This window comes from Lepeophtheirus salmonis, chromosome 5 (genome assembly GCF_016086655.4).
Source record: "Lepeophtheirus salmonis chromosome 5, UVic_Lsal_1.4, whole genome shotgun sequence".
In the NCBI taxonomy this organism is placed as follows: domain Eukaryota; kingdom Metazoa; phylum Arthropoda; class Copepoda; order Siphonostomatoida; family Caligidae; genus Lepeophtheirus; species Lepeophtheirus salmonis.
Window position 1 is genome coordinate 47662058 of NC_052135.2, and position 25325 is coordinate 47687382.

General features: G+C 29.2%; 1 protein-coding gene across 4 annotated transcripts in view; it reads right to left on the minus strand.

Annotated features, from left to right (window-relative positions):
* Window positions 1–399: 399 nt before the first annotated feature.
* LOC121118779 (prolyl endopeptidase FAP) overlaps window positions 400–25325 on the minus strand; it is a 373925-nt gene continuing 348999 nt past the window's right edge. For all 4 annotated transcript variants that reach the window (XM_071888738.1, XM_071888737.1, XM_071888739.1 and 1 more), the window contains 8 exons: window positions 19065–19315; window positions 17955–18201; window positions 12361–12487; window positions 4508–4743; window positions 3933–4445; window positions 2839–3194; window positions 1976–2202; window positions 400–683 (listed from right to left, as the gene is read on the minus strand). In XM_071888738.1, coding sequence (XP_071744839.1) covers window positions 540–683; window positions 1976–2202; window positions 2839–3194; window positions 3933–4445; window positions 4508–4743; window positions 12361–12487; window positions 17955–18201; window positions 19065–19315 — 2101 coding nt within the window. In that variant the 3' untranslated portion in view covers window positions 400–539. The remainder of the gene's footprint in view (window positions 684–1975; window positions 2203–2838; window positions 3195–3932; window positions 4446–4507; window positions 4744–12360; window positions 12488–17954; window positions 18202–19064; window positions 19316–25325) is intronic.

The window sequence follows — 25325 nt, forward strand, 5'->3', positions numbered from 1 at the left end:
TTATATTTAATAAAAGTTACTTCTGAAATTCTTAGATATAAAATTAATTAACAACCATTTTTTGTAGTTTTTTTACAATGAGTTATTTTCAATATAATATATTTAGTATTTTTTATAAAGTCGCACATATTATATTGTATATAATTATCTTTTAAATTTTACTTCACACGTCATAAAAACCAACTTTCATGATGTTTTATTTATTAAAATAAATTAAAAATATAAATTTTTAATTAAAAAAACCCAACATACTACAACTTTCCTTTAAGCCATATGTTTAAAAGAAAAGAGTGAATGTTTTTTTTTGTCCTTTACATATTAATTAGTGGCTTTCTAATTCAAATTTGGTTTTGTTTTAAATGTTTCTATATATAAATATACTTTTTTTATTAATATAAATTTTTCTTTCGTTGTTATTTTTATAATTTCTATCTAAAAAATAATTATATATTTTGATATAGATATACATAATTATTATGAAGGAGTAAAGAGAGAAAGATAGAGAGAGACAATTGAGAGAGTCTGACAAACTCTCTTACCTACGAAAAAAGGTTTACCAAAGATAAAGACTCCTTCGAATCATTTTTGGTGACTTCATCAAAACAAGATGAAAAGAATCGTTCCATGGAGAGATAAAAGTGATGTCGAACGTTTTGGAAGTTATGGGTAGCATCTGGATATATCTGATAGGAAATTCGATTAAAATTTGAAATAACATTTAGTTTTGCTTAGATAACACTATTCAACAAAAAATTTCCCCTTTGTTTGGGATGATGTGTTTTTAATTGTTTTTATATTGATAAAAATAATCTTAATACCCATTTTTTTGCTTTTATGGCCTACGGAGAGTAAAATTTAATCAATCCATAAAAAATAGCTTAATAAATATTGCTTTAAGAATCAAATCTGAAACTACTTTTATAATATTTATTTATTAATGTTGTCTTTTTTTATGAATTATAAAACTATGATTTTGAATTATTATGATCAAAAAAAGAGTATTTCCAACGAAAAAGTAAGTTTTCTGTCATTTTTGTGTACACAATATGACTCATACTATTATTATTTATTTGTACTGAGGTACAAAAGTAAAATCGAATATTTTATGAATTTGAAAGTATGTGCCTACAAATTATAAATATATATTTTTCTGTTTTGATCCTTATAGGCAATAAATAACACTAAATCATAGAGATTATGAAAAAAATATTAAATTTTTTTATATGTATACCATTAACAAATCTAGATAGCCTAAAAAAAGTATTTTTTGGAGCATCAAATCTTAACTAACTTTTAAATTTTATTTATTTAAGGTTATCTTACTTTTAACAATAAAATTGTATGGTTTCACTTAAAGACAAACTATGATTTTTAATTGTGATAAAAAATCTAGATAATTTTTTAATATTCCTTCATTTAACTTTGCTGATTGAGTTGCAAATGGTTAAGTTTAAGTAAGCGTTATGGTATTAAATTTACTCCATTTAACTTAGGAATAATCTTTGAAGTCCTTATACATAAAGTATATTTGCTTCTCTAGGAACGACGGGGCGCAAACCTACACTCATTAAGTTCAAGAAAATAATTTTTCCCTAGCCCGTTCTGCATAGAGCTACGTCGTTCCATTATTTAATTTATTAGACTTCCATAGGAAGATACCTATATTTGTCATTTTTTTTGTATTTACATTATAATCTCTAGATTCAGAAAAAAAATATATTTCTTGAATATAGAAACATGTACCTACTATATTTACTTTATGCTTTCTTATTTTATTTAGATCTGTCATACAAAAAATTAACACTAAATCATTTAGGTATTGTAAAAAATATTTTTCAATAAAGAACTTTATAGGTTATAAAAGCATCATTTTTGGGTTATAAAGGTCCTTTTTTACATTTATGAGGCTAAAATCAATCAGAAACACAGTATCTCAATCCAAAAGCCGCATTATCATTTAGTCATATTGACTTACTTGTTGCTTAAAAAATATTCCTTTACTGATGAGTTCTTTTGCAAGGACCATCGAGTGCTGCAGATGAACGTTGTCATCTCGTGTTCCATGAATTAAGAAAAGTTTTCTCATGGTTTTGTCTGTACTTCGAAAATGGACGGCCTGATGCGTGACGTCACTTTGATCGTAACCCAAATAATTGCCATTGATATCTGGCATACCCATATACCTCTCTGTATATACAGAATCTGAAGATGAAATATAAAAGGAATTTAATATGAATATCTCTCATTAAGCCCGTTAAACAAGAATATCTCTATATTTGCCGCCCATATTAATAATAAATAAGGGGAATTTTCAATCTTTTTTTTTTAGAAATAAAAATAATTTTTGAAGTTTTCGGAATTTTTTAATTTAGTATTGTTAGTTAAATCCCTGCACATCTGGAGATGGTTTTAGGTCTCCTTATAGAGATCTCCTCACAGTTCGACAAGTCTTGCACTCGGGGCTGACTGCAACAATACCTTTATTATAATTATAATACAAAAAATTAACCAACAGATTTTGATTTTATGTACTGCAAGCCCTAGATGTTAATTACCTTTAGTTAAAAACAAGTTACAAGTTAGTGCTGTTTTGTCATTTGTCCTTTACCCATGTCAGATATTTTTACAGATTGAATTTTAATAAGTTAATTTTTTGCCATCATTGAGAATAAAGATATGCTTATTAGGTTTTTTTTTAAATGCCCCCCCCCAATTGCAAATTTCCTTGATTCCTATTTCAAAATAATCACAACAATGACAACTCATTCTTATATCGACACCATGGTCCCATTCTGCTCAATCTAAAAATATATATATACATACACTCATTACGCTTACCGTAAAATCTCCAACTTGTAACTGGAGCAATTGAAATGGCACATTGAAAAATGTCTTGATTAGGATTGGCTAAAGCTCTTAATGCTGCGTAGCCTCCATAGCTCCAGCCCCATATAGCTATACGTCTCAAGTCTACAACAGGGATCTTCTTACTAAGATATTTTGTGATTGTAATTTGATCTTCGACTTCAACTGAGCCAAGACGCTTCCAAATCTCTCGTTCTCTTTTTTCGCCACTACCTTTGGAACCCCGACCATCAATTAGAGCTATGATCCAGCCCATTCTTGCGGCTAAATAGCTTGCCCAACCATGTCTCCAATCAGCTTGTGTTGCCTGCGTTTCTGGTCCAGCATATCTAATTGGCGAAGAAAGATAACGTTAAGTTAATAGTTTGTTTTTACTACATCATATTGCTCTTAATTTATAAATATAGATACACCGTGTCATTAATTTTAATTTGCCTTAACAATCTTTCTGTAATCAAGATACAGAAAAAAAAGCCCAAAATCAGATGTTATCTAGCCAATTATTGTCAGCTATTAAGTTATTATCCAATAGCTGTTAAGTAATTAATTACAGCTTTATAAGAGCTAATCCCAGTTTAACTAATCAACGTTCAAAACACTGATAAAGGGAAAAGACGCAGAAAAATCGACAGCAGACAACAAAATACAGTGTAATTTTTTTGTGTATCTTAGGTAATGCCATAATATATAAAATTATAATAAAGTATTATTTATGACCAAAGCAATTATACGCTCACTGCTTCTATCCTATGTGTTAGCTATTTTGACAAACTTGTATTTTGTATCTCTATACATATAATGAAAATTGAGTTAAATTTGAGCTTTCTGATTTACTGTAAGAAAACTACATAAATTGACGTAATACATATTGTCGCATAATATACAAAATCTGTAAAGTTATAATGATTATTTGATAATTAGCTATATGGAATAATTTCTGAATCTTAATGTATCTCATATTATTTTATATATCGAAGGTAAAAAACACTTCAATATTTTATTTATTTATTTATAAATAGCACATCTGTAGATGAAATGAATGATGAATAGAGAATATTCAAACTTACACTTGAACGATGAGTGGATACGTCATCAATGATTCATGTTTGACTTCAGGAGGGAGATAGAGCCTAACCGATGCGTTATAAATAGTCTCAGGTATCTTGACACTAAAAGTTCTGACTATTGGTAAACTCATATTGGCAATTCTTTTTCGCAGGGCATAATTGTCTGTAAGTGTATGAATTATGGTGTTGTTTTGACTGTAGACAAGAAAGACTTGTGGAGGAGTTTCTGGACCTGAGCACTCCCATACCCAATAGGAGAAATCTTTAGAAAAAATGGCAGAATTTTTTAGGCAACCGGTTTTGACAGAGCGAGAGGGGAGGATATTATTTTTGGAGTCATGGATGTATCCACGAAGCCAGAGATCCACTTCATGCTCCGGCTCAATTTTCTCTTCAATGCCGCAACAGGTGAGACACAGTGGAGTCTCCAAGGATAATGGACCAGAGGCATCATAGTAAATACGATACACGTGGGAGTGTGTCGGCTCTTCTCTAGGAGAAGATCCAAAATATCTGCAAATGTAAAAAACAAACATTGTGAGCCTAACATGACAAACTCTACGTAAAACCCTTACATATAGTTATTGATTGAATCCCATCCATAAATAGACGTTACATCGTAGCGACCAATGGTGAGCGGTTCTTTAATAGATGAATTTCCATAACTAACCCTCATTATTTGTCGGAAAAAGCCAACATGGCCATCCATCACTAGAGCTTTCAGCAAAAATTCGGTATCTGGAGGACGATTTGAATAGTGTAAAGAGGAAATCATGTTGGACCAACCCGTTTCTGTTGATTCCCGATATACCTAAGCAAATAGAAAATATATTCATATATTTCTCTCATAATTTGCCTTTTATTTACGAAAAATAATTAGCTTAGCCCCTTAGACACAAATGCTTAAAGAATTACTTGTTCGAAAAAATAATTTGTCTCTCTGGTTACATTGATAGTTTTTATAATCCTAATAAAGTGTATGAATGGAAATATGACACAAAATTATAACTTTTGTTTGTTTCCGGACTCCAATGATCTCTCAATGATTACTTTTGAGTAAAATTTAATTGCAATTTAAAAAGAATATAATTGTTTTATAAAGTGTGCCGGACAAAGAACGAAATTGATAACCCAGTAGGCTAAAGAGCAAGAAACCCCATAAGTCTCAGCTTCATCGAGTAGCATAGTCTTGTATCGACATGAGTCGTTAAAGATAGATTCGAATTGATAAATTTGAAAAAGAAAAAACGGAAGAAATAACCAATTTCATAGTTTCAAAACAATCTAAACATTTAAGGTGGATTACCAAAATCTATAAAGCATGTACACCTCAGGATATCGTCTTAAACGAAAACTTTGATAATAAAGGTTTAACTATCGTGGAAATTGCATCTTGACAATAGAAATGAATATAAATAAATGGATTTTGTTGGGATTTTACGCTCAAAGATTCCGTATGAAGTAAAAAATAAATTATTTGTCAATTAAAAAAAAAAAAAAATATTTACATATATTTAAGAATATGTGTATTATTATATATATAATAAATATCTTGTTTTATTAAAATAAAAAAACACTGTTGGCATCAAAAACAGAAATTTCTGACCATAACCTTTTACACCTGTATGTGACTAATTCATCACAATATTAATAAGTACAAATAAAGAAAAGAGATTAGAAAAAGAACAACTTGGCATATTAAATGTTATGGTTACGTTTTAAGTTAGCAGAAAAGTGCGCCATTTTTCGGTTACAATAAAAACTTTGGTGGTGCATCGTGGATTTCGGTTCTCTTCTACATGTTTGTTATGTTGAAGGATGAAAAAAATTCCAGGTTAGCTAAGTAGTTGTAAATAAACATTTATGTTTATAAAAATAGTATGATCATATTTATGTCACTAAAATACATTATAAGTTGAAAATTAAGGCAAATAAATTAGTTATTATCCGTGTTACTTTTTAGCCTATCCATGATACCACCAACTAACCATTTTTACTTTTATGAATTTGTCTTTTTCCAGATTTACGAAAAAAAAACCGTGATATAATTATTTTCTATATACACCCTAATATTCATGTTTAAATAATTTAATTAAAATATTTTCATTTAAAAATTAATTCGGGGAATAAAGGCAAAAATATCATTGTATCGGTTGGAGCCATTTGTAATTTTGAGTATACCGAACAAGATCACTTTTTTAAAAGAATACTGGCACTGACCAGTCTCAAAGAAAAATATTGTCTAGATCGGTGCTTAAGAAAATTTTGGTCGGGATAGGTCTCATTTAAAATTTGCAACGGAATTATTCTTTCTAAATGAGTTGTTGATTATGCAATATATTAAAAAATTGTGAACATTGGTACAATAATCTCATATGAATTCAAATTTTTTCATAAATCATATTTGCACAACGTTCAAATCAAGATAGGGGAAAAATATATTCATAAATTGAGAGCAAAAAAAGAAGCCATATTTTAAGACCAAAAAATTAATTCTACAATTTAAAAATGATAAAATTTTGATGTAGGCTATGAAATCACGGTCTGAATAAAAATATTGGTTCAAATTGGTCTAAAAAAATAGTTGAGACCAAACCTGAAATAAATTTAGTCTTGGATTGAGTTTCATTACTAATATTTACCTACATAAGGACAAATAAAGTTTTTGCTTTAAAAAAAAATCAAATCACGGAGAGCAAACATTTCAAATCTTTATGTAACATCCTTTTACAAACATTTACTTAATGTGTGGGTACTTTTTGAGCCTTGCGTGTGTATGTAGAGATCAAAGTTTCATAATTTATATTTTTACAATTTATATTTTATTTGTATACAGCGAGCGGGGATCAAGTTGTCGCCTACTTTAAACCTTGATAACTTGAAGACGACATTATCAAATAAAAAACCGGTTACCAAATAGGAAAGCTATTCTCGTCAGCTGACGATACTTAGTTCAGTTAGCATCATGCTGTCATCATATGAGGAGATAAAGAGCTATAAGTGGAACCAGGAGCTTTCGAGGTCCGCTGTAGTCATGGCATTGATTGATAATGGAGGTAAAATCTCCGATTCAACGATTGCTTCAACCTTTACAGAATTTACAGACTGTTCAGCGTATCCGTAAGAAGCTAGAGAACACCTGGGATGTTGATGCCACCATAAAGAGGGCACCCAAGGAGGAGGGCGCCGACAGGAAGGTCAGGGACACCGACTTTGTCGACAAGGTGAAGAAGATGTTTGAGGATGACCCTACCAGGTCCATGAAGGCCATGGCGAGGGATCTGGGCTGCCATGAGAAAACAATAAGGGACTGTGTATCTGAGGATTTAAGGTGCAGGAGCTACAAAATGCAGGTGGGCCAGACCTTGACCCAGAAGGCAAAGGACAACATGCTGATGAAGTCAACAAAATTGCTCAACAAGCTCAAGCACCCAAAGCAGCCCGGGATGCTGTGGTTTTTCTCTGATGAAAAGAATTTATGTCAAGATCAGAAGGTCAACAAGCAGAAGAACAGGTGGATAGCCACCTGCACCAGCTATGTGAGGAAGGTAATGAAGACCAAGTTCCCTGCAATGGTCATAGTGTTCGGGGTGGTCAGCAGTGAAGGTCATGTTATGCCCCCCCACATGTTTGAAACGGGTCTAAAGGTCAATACAGAGGTCTACGTGGATGCTATGGAGAAGGTGGTTCTACCCTGGATCCGAGGGGTGGCCGGAGACAGGCCCTGAATGTGGCAACAGGACTCATCACCCTGCCATGTGTCTAAAATCTCCATGCAGTGGTTAATCGAGAACTGTTATGACGTCGTTACCAAGGATTTGTGGCCTCCTAACTCTCCTGACCTTAATCCTTTGAACTATTTTGTCTGGGCTATGTAGAGAGACATACTAACAGACATCCCCATAGCACCAAGGCCAGCCTGATGGACTCCATCAAGGAGGTATTCGGCAACATGGACAATGAGATGGTCAGAAGAGCCTGCGGCCGGTTCAGAGGCCGTATTGAGGCCGTTATTGATACAAACGGTGATTATAATCACCGTGACCGTTGAATGAATGGCTACTCTATACCTATATGCTCGTCATAGTTTTGATTTTCAATAAAAAAGTTAAAAATTGTATATTTTGTGTTGTTTTTTGTAGAAAAATATTTTGGCGACAATTTGATCCCCGCTCTTTGTAAACTGGTTGTTTCTTGGGATTATAAAATAGTATTTTTTGATGTTTTACAAGACCTATAAAAAAGTTTCGAAATCAATTAATCAATCTATATTTTAATCATCGATATTTGATTTATTTCCTACAAAAATTGTTCCCAAAAGCTTATTAAAAAAATTTACTAACAAATTTGGACGATGCGATAACTTTTGAAAGTTTGTCATCCTATATAAATTTTTTTTGTTCATAGTATCGATGTAAGTTAATATAGCTTTAATCTGTAATATATATTTTTTAAATTAGTGATAATTTTTTGTCAAAACTATAAAAAAATAATGTAAAGTTTATCAGACTGTTACGGGATTCGTAATATTTATTTTTAAACTCAACTATAATCTTCTCTGCTGTAAGATAACATTTAAAAGTTTTTTTATGTTTTTGCCCTCTTTTGTAGTTTGATCCAACTTTTCAGTAAGAAAAAAAATCAATATTCTATACAAATTTCATGGCTTAACTATCAATATTTGGAAATTATTTTTTTATTTAAAATAAATTCATAACTTAAAATCGATAAATTAATACTTTAAAAAAATTATATAGCACTTCTGAACTAGACATTTTATAATGAGACATTCTTTTGTTAAACAAAACTTTTAAAGTGTCATGGTTTTTACTTTTAAATTAATTTCTATAATAATAATTATTTTTTTTCATACTCAAAATTTGTCTCAAACCTATAAAAAGGATAAAATTACAAATATATTTATTTTTCAAAAACCAGATATTTTACAAAAAACTAATTACTATAGGTTCGTTATCTATTCGTGAAGTAATACTACAATTAAATACTAAATTTAAAGGATTTTAATTAAGTAAATTTGTGTTTACTTGTGTAATTTATTATATCTGAAATAATAAATCTAATACAAACTTACAAAGTTTAATATTCCTTTCTCCAATTATTATTTCAGATTATGAGTTCAGTTCACAGCTATAAGATATAAAGGTCACTGAATTTTCAACATGTTAAATGATGTTTATTGTATGATATGCAACAACCAATTTTATATTGATAAAGTACCCATTTTAACGTTGGTTGTTCAAATTTCCCCAGGGAAGTACTTGTGTTAGTATTATATAGAAATTTACGGTGTGTTAAAGTAGAATGAGGGATTTGTAATGTTGCATATAGGATTTTTTGTGATCTCCAATAGATGATATCATGGTTCAGTAAAAAAAATCATTATCTAATAAATGGGATATTAAAAAATTTCTTGAGATGTATGGAAGTCATTCAATAAATTGAGAGAGGATATTGGTGTTATCAAAAATAGATAATATAATATGTATAATCAGAAAAATCCAACCTCAATGATTTATCTTTTTGTGTGTGCATGGTTATATCTGATGTAGATAAGACAATCATGTCATTTGCAATTCTTTTAGATTCTTTATCTATCCTATATACGTGTGAATTTTTCGTTTCTACTAATCATTTATTATGTAAAAAAATAAATACAAAAATCGACTTTTATAACCATACATGATAGTTTTTGTGAGCAATTAATGTGTTAAAAAAAGAGAGAGCTTTTTTTTATTGTAGATACCGTTATAAATTATTCTATATTAGGTTTTCATTGAAAAGTATTCAGTATTTAGAATTGTATACAACATACTTTCAAATTTTAATTGTACAGTTTTTATGATAAAACAATAATAGTATATAAAATTATAATTAATCGTGATGATATAAATAACTATTTATAAAGTTTTTACATAAAGAGTGTCTCCAAAAAATATTGTTTCCTTTTCAAAATCACACACAGCACAATAGAGATCGAAAAAATAGATGTTGTACAATGTGCAATAAATATTTTATCTCAATTTTTGCTTTAAAAGTTATTTTATGGCTAAAAATATAATTTTAAATGTCAAACAATAACAATAAAAAATTAGTTAGTATTAATGACAGTCATTCATTTACATGTTTATTGTATTTTCAGTATTAATATTTTCGGTGACAATGTGATCGGTATAATTTCATAAAATTTCTTTTGGGAAGTTTCAATTGCGTTGCTTAATAGCTCAGATTAATACAGTATTATATGAGAGTGTATTTTAAGACTCAAAAACAAATATACACGATAGGAAAACGTACTTATGCATCAACACAATGACATTTAGTGTTGCTATAGGTTATTAAAGCTTGTTTACTGATGCTATTGAGTTTATTAGTAATGATCTTATTCTTAATTATATATATTTATGTCTTTCAAAATAATGAAGATGTGATGAAGTATATTTGGTCTGATTTGAATGGTATATCACGATATTAGGATTTGACTGCAATTACCAGGAATTAAGATGCAAACATATTTTATGACGTCGAAATGATACTTAACATAAAATAATCAAACTAAAGTGATCCCCGCCCAAAATAGTTTCGCTGAAAAAACGCGCACCAAAAATGAGTGGCTACGAGTTTTAGTATGTGATGTAAAATTTAATTAATAATGGAGCATAAGTTTTGGCCTCGATGCTGAATATTGAGGTGACTGCTTTGAAATATTATTGCAAAAAAGCAATATGATTATTATTGTTCCTTTTTTGAAAAATATGTGATTAACATCATATTTAATGCTTATTAATACTTGTGTAATTATGGAATGCCAATGGAACAATTTTAATACGATTTCATGTTACAAATGAAAAAAAAATTATTTGACATTTGTATTGTAAGGAACAACCATCACTTTGCGAACAAACATGTCAATTATTTTGTGCTAATAAGTGAAATATTACTATATTATAAAATATTGTATAGAAAGTTTTCATGTAATACCTTCATTATGAAAGTCGCCAAATTTGAAAACAATCACAGGTAAATTTTATTATTTAAAGAAATTTACACAAATATATTCAAAAGTACATTTTTTTTCTTCATTTTAGAGTAATTAACTGATGGAAGTTACTCACGTATTTTTTTTTTTTTGAAAATTGTTTAATTTCGCATAATAAATAAGTACATAAAAATATGGGTCGCTTTCAGTTTATTATACAATTTGTAACGTTAGTGAAAATAATCTGTTTATACAAATAGCTATAATTAACTGACTTTTTTTAGGAGGGAATCCCCATAAAACGTAAATCCCAGTAATTTTATTACCATTATGTTACTGTTGTTATGATATTAGTATTTTCTACAGGTTTCGGCACCAAAATTAGTCTCGGGGTTTCAACTATAAATATATACTCTTAACTAACGGTGTCATTTATAATAATTCTCGTGTACATACCGATGTTTCTGCCTGATTTTAATTTAAATAAAAGGGGAGAATATTATCTCAATAGTTTCCCTACCTACTTTGATTAATGAAGAATAGTTTTTGCATAATAAATTTGGGTAGTTACATTACCGTTGGTACAACTTTTTATGACGTAATAACAGTGTAAGTCTCAAGAAAAATTTCCGAATAAATTTTTCTGCCATCTATTAATAGTTTTAAAAACTTTGACCTTGAGTTCAAATAAGACTAGAAACAAGTATTTTAGTTTCTCAATCTATGGCTGTAGAGGCGTCTTTATAAGACATGAATAATTATGTGCCTTTATGCATTTTAAAGACTTCGTGCCTCTGCTGAGCCAAGATCTCAAACCCCTTGACTATTCTTTCTATGCACACGTGGAGTCCCAGGCCTATACGACACGTTACAAAAATACCCACCTCTTGATCAACAATCCATCAACAAGGTATGGGCCTTCATGAGTGCTGAGTACATCCAGAGGATCTGAAGCAGCTTTCGCCACCTCCTTGAGCTCACCATCAACTTTGAAGTCGGATAATTTGACTAAAACATGTTCTTTGGGTTTACATTAATAATAAATAGTAATAAACATATTTCCTACTTCAACCCAGGATCCAGCCATGGATTGCAATACTTCGTGTGTTAAAATGTGTAAATAATAAGGTTGGCCTGGTATGTGCAGTAGGGGGGCAAATTATATAATAGTGTGTCATAAGGGGTGGCTGGATGTTTTTTTTATGGGAGTTGGAAGGTTAATGTCGTGTTAGGATTTTTCTTTTGGGAGAGGAGAGTTGGGTTTTTTCATAATTTTGGCAGAATGTTATTTTTTTATAAAAGCGATTTTTTCTTGTATAAAACGAAAATTTTTATATCACGATAAGAATACAAAATTCGTTGAGCTAACAACCCCTATGGTTCTAGAGCCACTGATGTACTCTTTATGTAGAATCTATATATATGTCTTACCTCTTTACAGCGCCAATTGCTCATTTCCTCACAGTGAGCAATGATGGAAACATTTTGATGTCGATTGATCCATGAACTTGATATAATGTGGTTATCAACCCAAGTCATCCAGACCACATAATGATCTCTGAAAAGAGGAGATAAATCTATGTGCATATTTATTTCTTTGTATATATTATTTTATTCACTCTTTTCTCTCATGAAAAACAATTCCTATTTCCAAAAAAAAAAAAAAAATGAAAGAAATTAGCAAATATTTCATTTATCTAGTTATGTTTGTTCTCTGACAATTGAACAAAAAGCTATTGTTGTTGCATGAATTGAACGAGTTCTTTATAATACATAATATACAATATATTTCCATACATAAATTATAAGAAAATGTGTAATTGATAATATTACAAATTTACATAATAAATGAGAACCTTGACAAGCATAAAGTCTCTCTTTTATTACTATTGAAATATAACTACTTCGATGATCTTTTGGCACCTTCTCCAATGTAATATATAACAGAAAATATTTTATAAAAAAAAATATATACACATAAAGAAATATTTATTGTTTAATGACAGCAATGTTAAATTTTTTTATGCATCTTAAAATTTTCTGTGAATCCAATTTCGTACATATCATTACATTAAAATGAATTTTCTATAATAGAAAGGAATCAAAATGCAAATTTATATGATGCAAAAAAATTATCTATTAAAATAGGGTAATCAAAGATCGATCAAATGTAATCGACCAGAAATATAAAAAAATATGTGTACACATTAGCGCTTGACCAGTGACGCAAAAACGAGAGAAATACTTCATAAAATTAACAACATTGAAAAATTGTGTGATTTTGATAGCATTGACAATATGTGAAGTTTATTTTTATAAAACTGGTCCCATTTATGAACTGGATTTTGACACAACTATATTAATATATATACTTTTTTTTGGGTGTATACCATCTATTTTCTGAGAAAAAAACGATTATCGATTAAGTAAATGATTTAAAATAATTCACTCTTCAAATCCCAATAAAGTAATCCTACAAAAGTTCAAACATCGCTGTAGCAATTACTTTGGTAAAATTGTTCTTATCACATAAAATTAACTTGATAAACTTAACACTAGATGGACAGAGAGGTCATTTTGACCCATTTTTATTTTAGATTTTTGAATAAAGTCTACAAATTTGGGTTTAAATTCATTGAAAAATCTTGACTTTTATTTTAAAATTTTTAAAATTATAGGACAAAATTTTGAAAGCAATAAACCCATTAATTAATTAAATATTCACTGTTCTACCTCGACAGACTGAATGGTAAAATTGACCCATAGTAAGAGAAACCTATTTCATGCTTTAATTTATCTCACAAACAAGTAAAAGAATATTAGCTAGTGTTCTAAACAAGTTAATACTGAGTAAAGTACTTATGCGTTTACTTAAGTAAATTAGTTTGTAACAAAGTTAATAGAAATTCTATAAAATTGAAACTTTTTTTGATTCCCGAAAAATTGAAAATTTTCTTGCTTCTACACGTGATGATAATTCTGATTGAGGCACAGAGGCTGAAGCAAGGATCAAACTGAATAATTCAACTTGGACTGTAAAGAGGAAGGAAATATAACATATGTTTGCAATAATGTACTCTAGAAAACAGCCTTATAGGAAAAGGACAACCACTGTACAGTCTTTGGTCCAAAATTTGAGGACCCCCTTTTTTTAAAAAGAGATAGATGTAAGGAGCTTCTTCAGTTTTACGTTTCGATTTAAAATCGTCTTGAAGTCAACGAATTCAAACGGATAAATTTGCCCTTTTTTACTGAAATATGGTACAGATTTATAGATAATTGTCAACCCTGTTATCATGCCGGAGAGGATATCACTATCGATGAACAACTATTTCTCACTAAAATAAAATGTACGTTTATCCAGTACATGGCAAACAAACCAGATAAGTTTGATGTTAAATTTTGGCTTGTTGTTGACTCAAAATCGCATAATCTTCTCAAAGGATTTCCATATTTGGGAAAAAATATTCATCGCCCTCAGAATAAAAGTTTGTCGGTGTATGTTGTTAGGTTAGTTGATCCTTTCCTGAATAAGGGACGAAATATCACATGTAATAACTTTTTTACATCAGTAAAACTCGCTGAATCATTATTGTTAAAGAAGACAAGTATAGTTGGTACCATGAATCGAATTTGCCAAGAAGTACTGAAAAGCATAAAACTACCTCTGTATTCTACCATTTTATTTTAAAAAAAAGACAACATGACCCTTACAGTGTATCAAGAAAAACCCTCTAAAAATGTTCTAATTCTAAGGAATGTTTACAAAAACCTAGAAATTACCGATACTAGGAATAAATAACCTAATTTAGTAGTCTATTATAGTAAAACAAAATCTGGTGTGGATATTGTTGATCAAATGGCAAGGCTATACACAACAAAAGTTAGTTCCAGACGTTGGCCTTTGCAAGTATTTTATAACTTGCTCGATTTTGCAATTATAAATAGAATGATTATGTATCGTGAAGTAACTGGGTCAAACATAAGCAAAAGGGAATTTTTAGTGGTTTTTAATAGAGGAATTGATCTCCTATAATAGAAGTCAAGAAGAACATTTAGAATTCCCTTTTGACAAAAATTTTTTGCGAGAAACCAATGAGTTATCTGGAAATCGGAAAAGAAAAGCGTGCCAAATAAGATGATGTAGTTTAAATAAAATAAATAATATATGCTATATTTGTAAAAAGTACGTATGTGGTAAATCTACAAAAGCTCGTTATATGTAAAAATTGTTAAATTGTGGACAATACCATATTGAAATAAATAAATAGATACACTACTTATCATTGATCACTTATCAAGAATAATAATAAAACACCAAAACAAGTCTATGTGTCTAAATGACCTCTCCGTCGTTGAAGGAGTGTATCATTATACTTAATTTCTTCCATTTTTTAATTTTTTTGGCTCTTGATACTCAAATAATTTCCCTAAAATTCGGAAAATTAATAATATACCTTCAATCAGAGTTTTTCAAAGTGCTCCGTGCAGAGCATCAGGACTCCATGAGTATTTTTGTTAAATTTATTTAGATTCTTATACGGCCAAATTAAATAAATATCATATAATAGGTATAAATTTCAAATATTACCACAAACTAGATGGGGTGCTTTAATAAAAAAAATCAAAATTAGTAAATACTATGGGACGTTACTGTAAAGCATTTTCATGTAACGTCAGTATTATTGATGTCAACCATTCTGGCGCCCTAAACAACCAGGTTTTTATAGTAATGAAAACCCTTCTTTACATTATTATTAAGAAAAATAGTGAACTATCGAATTTCAAAACGGGAGCAAAAACTAAAATGACTTAAAAACCTTACTCTCTATCAGGAATATATTCCTCTATTGCCAGGTTTTATTATGTATCAGACTTAAAATTGTATAAAAACATGTTATTACATCGTTGTAGAATGTTACTTCTATACTTTATATAATGTATAAATGATTACCATGGAAATAATAAGAAACTTTTCTCAAAATATCTCTATATGAAATTTCAGTAAATATTAGTATGATTTTATTCAAATATCACTGTTTATCATTGGCATCAAATAGTATGTGCTAAGTTTTTTTAAAATTCATAAATCCATTTGATAGAGTTTAATCAAGATTGCTGGCAAAAAAGTTGTAGCATAGGATAAAGTTTATTTTCCTAAAGCCGTTTAAAGCTTCTTGACCATAGCTTGTTTAGTTCAATACATAAAATGTCATTTTCTTTGGTTTTTTATCTACAAAAACAAATGAGAACGAGAAAAAGGTCACTATATTTCATATCATAAGTAAGATTTATTTTTATGTTCAACTTGTTGTGCTTGATAATGATCATTACATAATAAGCAGATAAGGTCCCTCTATTCTCAATTTTACATGTAATATGTACATAATTGTAATTTGGCTGGTAGATATATTTGGATCAAAAATACTCTTTCATATTTATTTCAAGCATTTTTGATTAACCTATTTTTAGGTCCAATGATTTTGATTATTTTTGAATCATGAAAATATTTTAAGTAAATATGAATTATTTGAATCTGTTCCTATTTAAATTTAAAGTCAAATTTCACAAAGCAGTTTATTAAATTATAAAATAGTAAATTCAAAATAAAGTATTCAGGCTCTTCTATGTTATACGTATTAAAAATTGGCGTCCTTTACCCATTTTCATATAAACTTGAGTCCTCTCAAAACTTTTGTAACTCCCCTGCCAAAAAAAAAAAAAAAAGATTTTGTGTTATAGCAAGTAAACAAAAAAAAACAATAATCAATATTTCATTTAAAATTGAGAAGTTAGTTCTAGAAGGTCCAGTTATCAGCTACAATATTGATTAGAAGTTATTTGTAAGCTAAAATTTATATTAGATGGATAGGCATTTAAAAAAAAATCTACGATAGACAGTTAAATTATTTAAAAAGAGAATGAAAAGGTACCCAAATATAAGGAAACAGTGGAACTTTAAAATATTATCAACATCTTATGGCTTATACTCTCTATAAAACAATAAAAAAATCATCTGAGAAACATAACTAGATCTTTAAAAACAAAGCTCTCGTTTTAAAATGAAGCCTTAATTATTTACGCATGAAATAAGTTATCCCGTCGTAAAAGCAAATAAAAGCCAGGGTACTATTTCTTTTCTATCAAAGTTCTTAAATTTAGTCGTATATAGTATAAAATTACACTTTGAAATTACCATACAATTTTACAAAATAATCAAACAAATTTTATATATATTATTATTTTTTTTAATTTGTATAAGTTTTGATACACATTTTTATTTATTTCCCTTAATTCTACTACCATCAAATACCAATAAACATCATTTTATTTAAAAAAAGATACGATAAATATACTATTGTGAATGATATGAAAATTAAAATCCAAATTTTTTGCCATCTTGTGTCAAGAGATGGGATGTGTGAGTATTGACCAAGTTTTTTATCAGAAATAGTTGTACAGGAACACACTTTGAATAGTAATTGTACTAATTGTATCTTTTGACGCAAAGTCTATAAGAAATGTGCTTCTTCCAGGGAACTAAAAAAATATGGTAATGCAAGACACATACGTTAAGTGTAGTTTATATTTTAAAAAGACCATCATATTTTTATGAAATTGTTTAAAAAATAGTTACATATTCAAAAATAAGATGATATGAGTCCTAAAGTTTACATTTTCATATTTGTTTAGTAGCTTTTCTGTTAGTTGAAAATATTGTGTACCTTTTTTTTCATAATTTAAAGACTCTAAGATGTGTTCAATGATTTGCAATTTCCCTGTTTCATCAAAGTTATTGGTTTTTCTTTTTGTTCAACAACAATGACTTTAACTAAGGTTAAATTTTGTTGGTTATATTTAATAAAACAGAGAGGCTGCAAATCATTAATTACATCTTATGACCTTTAATTATTAAAGGTAAGGTTTACAATATTTTTAACTGGTAGACCGAATATAAAAAAATTGGACAGTTAAATATACATGAAGCTGAGAAAAAATAACTAATAAATATGGAAATTCTTTACCTTTGAGCGATAACCCTTGGGGGTGGAACGGTGTACGACTGGAGGGAATGGATATCAACAACATATACTCTGACTGTTGGATTCGTTGCACCTGCTTTGGGATAGCGGATAAATGTACTTTTTAAATCCATTGGATCATAAGATGGAAGACTGATCTCTTCCACATTTGTATCGTTGAATTGGACATAACAAAGGCGAGATCCGTCAGATGAAAACCATACTGCTTTATTACTACCAAAGACCTCCTCTGAATTGAGAAAAATATTTATACATTAAAGTGTTCCACAACATTAAAAGTAATTAAAAATAATAACCCGACCCCTAGTTCATTTTAGCCAAACAAATATCATTTTTTTGCATCCCTAGATCAAGGATAATAGGTTCCCTAAAATAGTATACGAGTATCACAGATTTAAAAATTGCTTGAGTTAATTGAACTGTTACGCAGTTTCCAGGTAAATATGAAAAAGATATTTGCATGTGTATGACGCTGCGTAACAGTCTTCAGTTCTATTTATTCAACTGATATTTAAAGAAGTGGGACTTGGATAGCCTCCCAAACTGCTCACAATGATTATTTTCCTATGTACAATTGTCCAACCTTGAACCAGAAATAACTTGTTGGTATTTTTATGTAATTAAAATGGAAATTACTTTTTGTAATACCATCACAATAAATAAAATAAAATAAACTGAATCTCCTTTCTACAAATTTTAATACAAGGCCTATAATTGACTTAAATATGTTTATTAATAGTAGCTGCATGCATATATCAAATAAACATTAAATTGGAATTTACTCTTTTGCTTGATTTTTCTTCAAGAAGGTTTTTATGTTGACGCAATATATATGTATCATCGACTAAAAAAAAAATTAGTAAGTATCTAATCTGCCGCTTTGGTAATAAGCCTAAATTTATAGCCTTAATTTGAGTCATGATTTATTAGGCTACGAAATACGTATAAATATTATAAACAAGAAGAAAATTATGTATACTATAACACGTACTGATGTAAATATTACCTTTTCATATACGGATAAGTAGTTATACTTTATAAGATTATAAAAACCTAATCAAACATTTTTCATCGCTTAACTAATTTTTTTACCTTCATAAATCCAATCTGGAATTCCATTAAAAATAATGCCTATTCTCCCATTAGTTGTAATTGGATAAACATGAGGATCTTTTGCGGATTTCTTATAGTATAAATTATTTCCATAAACAAATATATAAGCATTCCCGACGGTGGACCACTCAACATACTGAAGAAAGGGAACTTCTTGTTTGGAAAAAGCACCAGACTTCTTTGTTTCGAGTTCTTCATCTTCAGGAGTTTCAATAATAGGAAATTCCTTCCTACAAAAGGAAAATATACATAAGTATATATCAACAAATTAAAATGAAAACAAGTTTAGAAATGCAATATGATTATAATTAAGTTACTTCATCATTCAAAGCAACAACAACTTTCTTTTGATAAAATACTTGCTTAAATGCAAACAAGCAAAGCATTAACATGGAAAAAACATCAACATGATTCAAATCTCGATAAATATATTTCTACATTCAAGATGTTTATACATTACACATTATCCCTATGTTTCCTTACTCCAAAGAGGTAAAGTCAACTGGCTCACATCCTTTATATTTTATCTATTGGTTAAAGAGTGATTTCATGAAGGTTGTCTAGTTATTTATTATTAAACCATAAAACCATCAAAGCTTCTAGCGGAGAAAATAAGTATACTCATAAGTACCTCAGTCTGGGGAAAAATTCGTCCTTCCACTTGGCTTATACGTAGCTCAGTCATGCTAAGGAGTTCCTTTTACTAGTAAAATGGGAAGGCATTTGAATGCCGAAAGAAGTATAAACAGAGAAAAAGATTGGGAAAAGAGAAAATTCTAGAATGTGTAAAAAATACGCCTATGAGGATGTCAGGAGAATATGAATAATATTGGCCGATCTATTTCAATTTAAATGCCTCCTTTTTATGGCCATTTTCTATCTGCTTTTTTTTTTGTATGATACTTAAATAAAATATAATTATCAAGAAAGAGTGCTCCAGTCCCACTTTTTGAACGCCCCTGGATAATGAAAAGGGATTTTAAAAATATAAATGCCATTGGATTCAATAATTTATTCATCTCAGATCTCCTAGATGCTGGAGTCGATGTGATAGCGATTACAGATATTATTAAGTGTTCTAGGAGACTGGTTTTTTTATTTGGCCAAGATGGAAAAAATGGAAAAGTCCTCTCCAGGATCTCAGAAAGCGGAGATCATAATATAAAAAATGATTTAAAGTTCTTGTTAAGTTCGGAGAATGAAGATTTTCATATTTGCTCAATTCTACAACTTCTGGAACTGCCGCTGGCCTGTGAAAAAAAAAAGGTACACCAGGCTTACCACATCAAATATTCGCCCCAAACAATCAGCCTTATTGTTGTGGCCTCTGATGGAAAGAGAATGCATCCTTTCTTTTCAAGGCTGGACAGAAAATCGCCCATGAGGCATACTATAAGGTGCTTAGGTACACCATCTGGCCATGACTGAAGACCAACTACCCGGAGGGTAAGAAACATATTGACTAAAGACGGTGCCCCCTATCACACTACCGCCAATTGCAAAAAGGTATGTGTAGATAACATGGCTTGCTTCTGGTCCAAAGTGATATGGCCGCATATATCACCAGATTGGAACCAACTGGTCCTTTCTATATGCAGCACTTTGGAGAGGGAAACCAATTGGACCCCACACACAAATGTGGGCTCACTGAAGTCCTCCATAGTGGCTGCATGAGACAACTTGTCAGAGGAGTTTGTCAACAACTCTTGTATGACATTCAGGCGACGTGTAAAGGCTGTCATTGATAATGAAGGTGGCCATATTGAGAGAAACAAGTTTGTAAAAACCTTGTTTAAATGTTTTTTTAACATTTTTTTTTGCCTACTATATATAAAATTATTGATGTATTTCTAAACCAACCCTCGAGTCCACGTTTTACTGTTCCACCCTGAATATTTTCAATTATATATAAAATAGCGTATACATATTGTTGACGAGTCAGATAAATTCCCCTTGCAACCAAATCTTTACAAAAAATAGCGAAGCACTCATGTTGGCTTGATAATATTTCCTTGACTACGATCAAACTTTTTCACGGCTAAATTTCACATTTGAAATACGGAAGATGACATTATTTTAGGCTGCGTTGTTAGATATAAACTGAGATGGGCAAAAAAGTAGAGAAAATCAATATTTTTAAGTAAGTTCTTGATAATTTTACACGATAGTATTCAGTTTTGTTTTATTTTGTTTCTTGTAGAATTTGCTACATGTGAATATTCAAAGCCTTTTTATACTTATATTTAAGGTTCGAACTTTATTTTTATTCTTTTCCTTTTAAACATCCCTTCCCTTATATAAAGTGAGTTTCTTAGATTACTTCTAGCCTCAACTAAGATCACAACTTTCACTAAGATGCCATAGCTCAATGGTTACTTTTGAAATAGACTTATGATCTTTTATCGGTTACTCCTTACATATTCGTTTTTATAAACATTATTACTTCATTATTTCTTTAATGTTTTCTTTTCTTCTTCTAATCTATAGCTGAGATACAACAGTAAATACTAAAAGTAAAGTTCGAACCTATAAAATAAAATATACAAAGTTGCGAATATAACACGAGTAAAAATTATCAGCTACATGTGTCAACATATTTTTCTCGAAAATAAAAGTTCTTGCTGTCCTTTGGTGTAAATTAAAAAAAAACAATAAACATGCTAAAATAAATAAATATTAGATTGTATTCAAACATACTAATAATAGTTTCTCTGCCTTAATAATACTTTTAATGTAGAAGGTTCTTCTCCATATAGTAGTATTTCATTTTCTACCCTTTCCCCAAATAAAATATATAGTAGGCAGCTTATGTTAAACAGGGTTTTCATACAGTAATACAATAAGCCTCGCTCCACCTTTCTACTTTTTCCTTTTCTAATCTGTAGACAATGTTTTTCTTTACAAATGTTTCATCCCAAAAATATAAATGTATATGCATATGTTTACATATATATTGCTAGGATATTTTAAATTCATAATCCTACCAACATGAGGGAAATCCCTTCATAGCTTTTCTTTTCAAGTCATGACTTCATACCTCCTTTATCTCCTTCCCTTTCATAGGTAATGCTTTTTTATATGATTTTGATTATTATCTTGTTCTATAACATATCTATCAAATAAGATGTACCCATGTACGTATTACTCATTTATGTATTTAGATAAAACAATGAAATTCATTATATTTTATCTAATATTATGTATAATATGTTGTACGCACTATAAATACATAGATATATAAGTAGATGTTTGGTCTGCTACTCGGATAATACAGCTCAAGTTTCTTCTTGATAAATGTTATGAATATAAATATGTACATATTTTGTAAAAATATATATAAATGCTGCAATAATTTTTATCTTTTAGATACATTAAATAGAGTATTATATGTTAGTGGAGATACAGTTGGAATGCACTAAAATAAGGGGTCTCAATCAGTGTGCAACAGAGTGGCAGTGGTATTATTCTTTTTTTGTAAAGGTAAGTTGACAAATTACTTCCCAGAAGATGCACGAGATGCTTTAATTTTTTTTTCTTTTCATGTGTTCACTACGTCTAAACGAAGTTTTGGAGCCATAATATTTTTTTATCATCCTAAAATAGTTTATTCTACCTTAGCCACAGATTGCTTAACATATTAAGTAATTCATCTCTTAGAGCACAGTGGAATAATTTTTGAACTCACCAACTTTATTTTTACTTGGTCAAACAAGTACTCCAACATTCAAATGTTTGAACCGTTTCCAAGGATGTAAAGACGGTTAGAACCCATCAATTATATAAGATTTGAAATATAATTCAATAAAAATATGATAATATAAATAAAAAGTAAATCCAGGTTGTTATATTAAATTTATATTTTCACACAGAAAATTATTTTCCTTGGGAATTACAATCTCATTTGTTGGATTTAGTTATCGTAGGCAAAAAAAAATTATTGTCCGTCTAAAAAAGTTGTGTTTCTGATGTAAATACATTTAACATAAATGTTAAAAAAGAAGAAAATTGACATCTTTGTCTCTACTTTCTAGATAATTCTATTTCAATTGTTGTATACGAAGGACATTTAAGTATCTTATTATTTAAACACCACTTTCCTACGGACCTTGATAAAAATCCAATATACAATACAAAAAAGATCAACGCTAGTATATGAAAAATTATCCTATGAAATAAGTTTGTTCAAAATTTTAGAAAATTGGACAACATTATTAAAAAAGCTATATCATATCCAAAAATAGTTTTATACCTGAAACCCTTTTTTGATATCTTATGGAAAAAGACGTGAACTATTGTTATATTTCTACACAAGAATTGACATCAAATTGACATCTTTGGTGTTCATTTCAGTGATATACTTATTTAATATGTAGTTTGTCAATGCTAAAGCAATCTCGAACAATTTCTCCCAAAATTGAGTTTAAATTTGCCCTCATAAACTAACCATTTCTATTTTTGTTTATATAGATTAATCCATTGAAAACATTTCAAACCCTACTTTTATAAATAAAGAAACATAATTTATTATTTTCCTTTTTAAATGCCAAATTGAAGTTACATCAAGTTAAATCAAATGAATGTCTTAAACTGTAGTAACCGTTATTGGGTATGTCATCATATCCTAGAAATTTTAATATAAAGTCTATAAATTACCAACCTATGCTATATTATATCTCAAATTTATTTCTTGATTATATAACATACGCCCAACGTCTGTTGACAATTTTAGCTTTTTTCCATTGTTAGTTAGTTTTTAATTAATTTACTTTGGTGTGATCTCCAATTTCCTACTATTAAAAAAAGGAGGAAAAAGTCAATTTAGCGTAAAATTATTAAAAAAAAAAAGTTGTTAAAGATTTTTTATTCTTTTCAGATAGTTATTTTTTACAAAGTGCTGAATTTTGAAGAATAAATAATCGTTCGAAAGTTTTAAAGAATTTCCTTCTAAATTGGTTTTTCTTTCCATTTTTTCCCAATAATAGAAATGCGGTAAGTACACCAAAGACGTCTAACCTTATTATCTGTTATAGACTAATTAACAATGCAAGAGTTGTGCTCATGTGTAACAACATCAAAGAATAATAAATTTATTAATCGAATGACGATAAAATTCGTGATTAAAAATTATTAGCTTCTTTTTAAACAGACTTCGTATGTGTTTCGAGTGTGTCTCTTGATTCAACTTTCCCGGTCTCCCCTGACGTAGATATATAGTTATTGCCCTGCTTTCTAAAGTGCATAGATGAGTAGAATAAGCTATATATAACTACGATTCAAAACCAATAAGAATAAATGAAAATGAAAACTGTGACACACTTCTTGCATTTATATTGTTAGAACAAAACACTGGAAACAATATTGTTTTTTTCTTCTTTCGTATAACATAAATAAATTACTCACTTAATCACACAATATGTAGACACATATTGTGCATAAATAAAGTCATTATTTTATCAGAACAAAGGATGAAGTAAGTCAAACATGAATAAATAACAAAAAAAACTAATTTGACAGGAATCTAGCCATTTCACAAACTACATTTTTATCTTATTCTTCATTTCATGTTTATATCAAATCTCTAACTTTGCTGACTTTCTATTCTTCAAACTATCTTTTAATCAATTTTAATTGTAAGAAAATTATCAAATGATATTTATACTTAAATGATGTGAGCTATAACTTCTATAAATCTTAAAAAAATGATTACACTCTTTCTAGTACGTTAAATAGTATATAAAAACTCAAAACGATTGGAACACACTATTTCACTAAAAAAAAAAGGATTATATATTACAATACTGGGGATTAAATTAACTGAAAATAAATCAGAGGACTCACGTGGGAATCGATGAAATATTCAAAAACTCGTAATTCTACACAAAGACTTGAAACTTTACTTAGACGTGCAGTATAAGGACTTTTTTCACTCTCTGCACTAATATTAACTTATATAAACAATAATATCTAAATCAAGTAATGGTGGGTCTTTTTTAAAACTATGAAAGTGAAATACTTACGTAGGCACCAAAATTGATAACACATATTTCATAGAGATTGAATACAAAAAATTATTAATAGTACGGATACTATAAAATTGCGAAAAAATGACTAGAATTTAAAAAATTTGTTTTAGAAATTGAAAAAAAAAAATTATATTTTTTATTGTTTTATGATTAATTCGTTTTATTTATGTTAAAATACTAAAGAAATATTTTTAAATATAGCATTATTACTATTGAA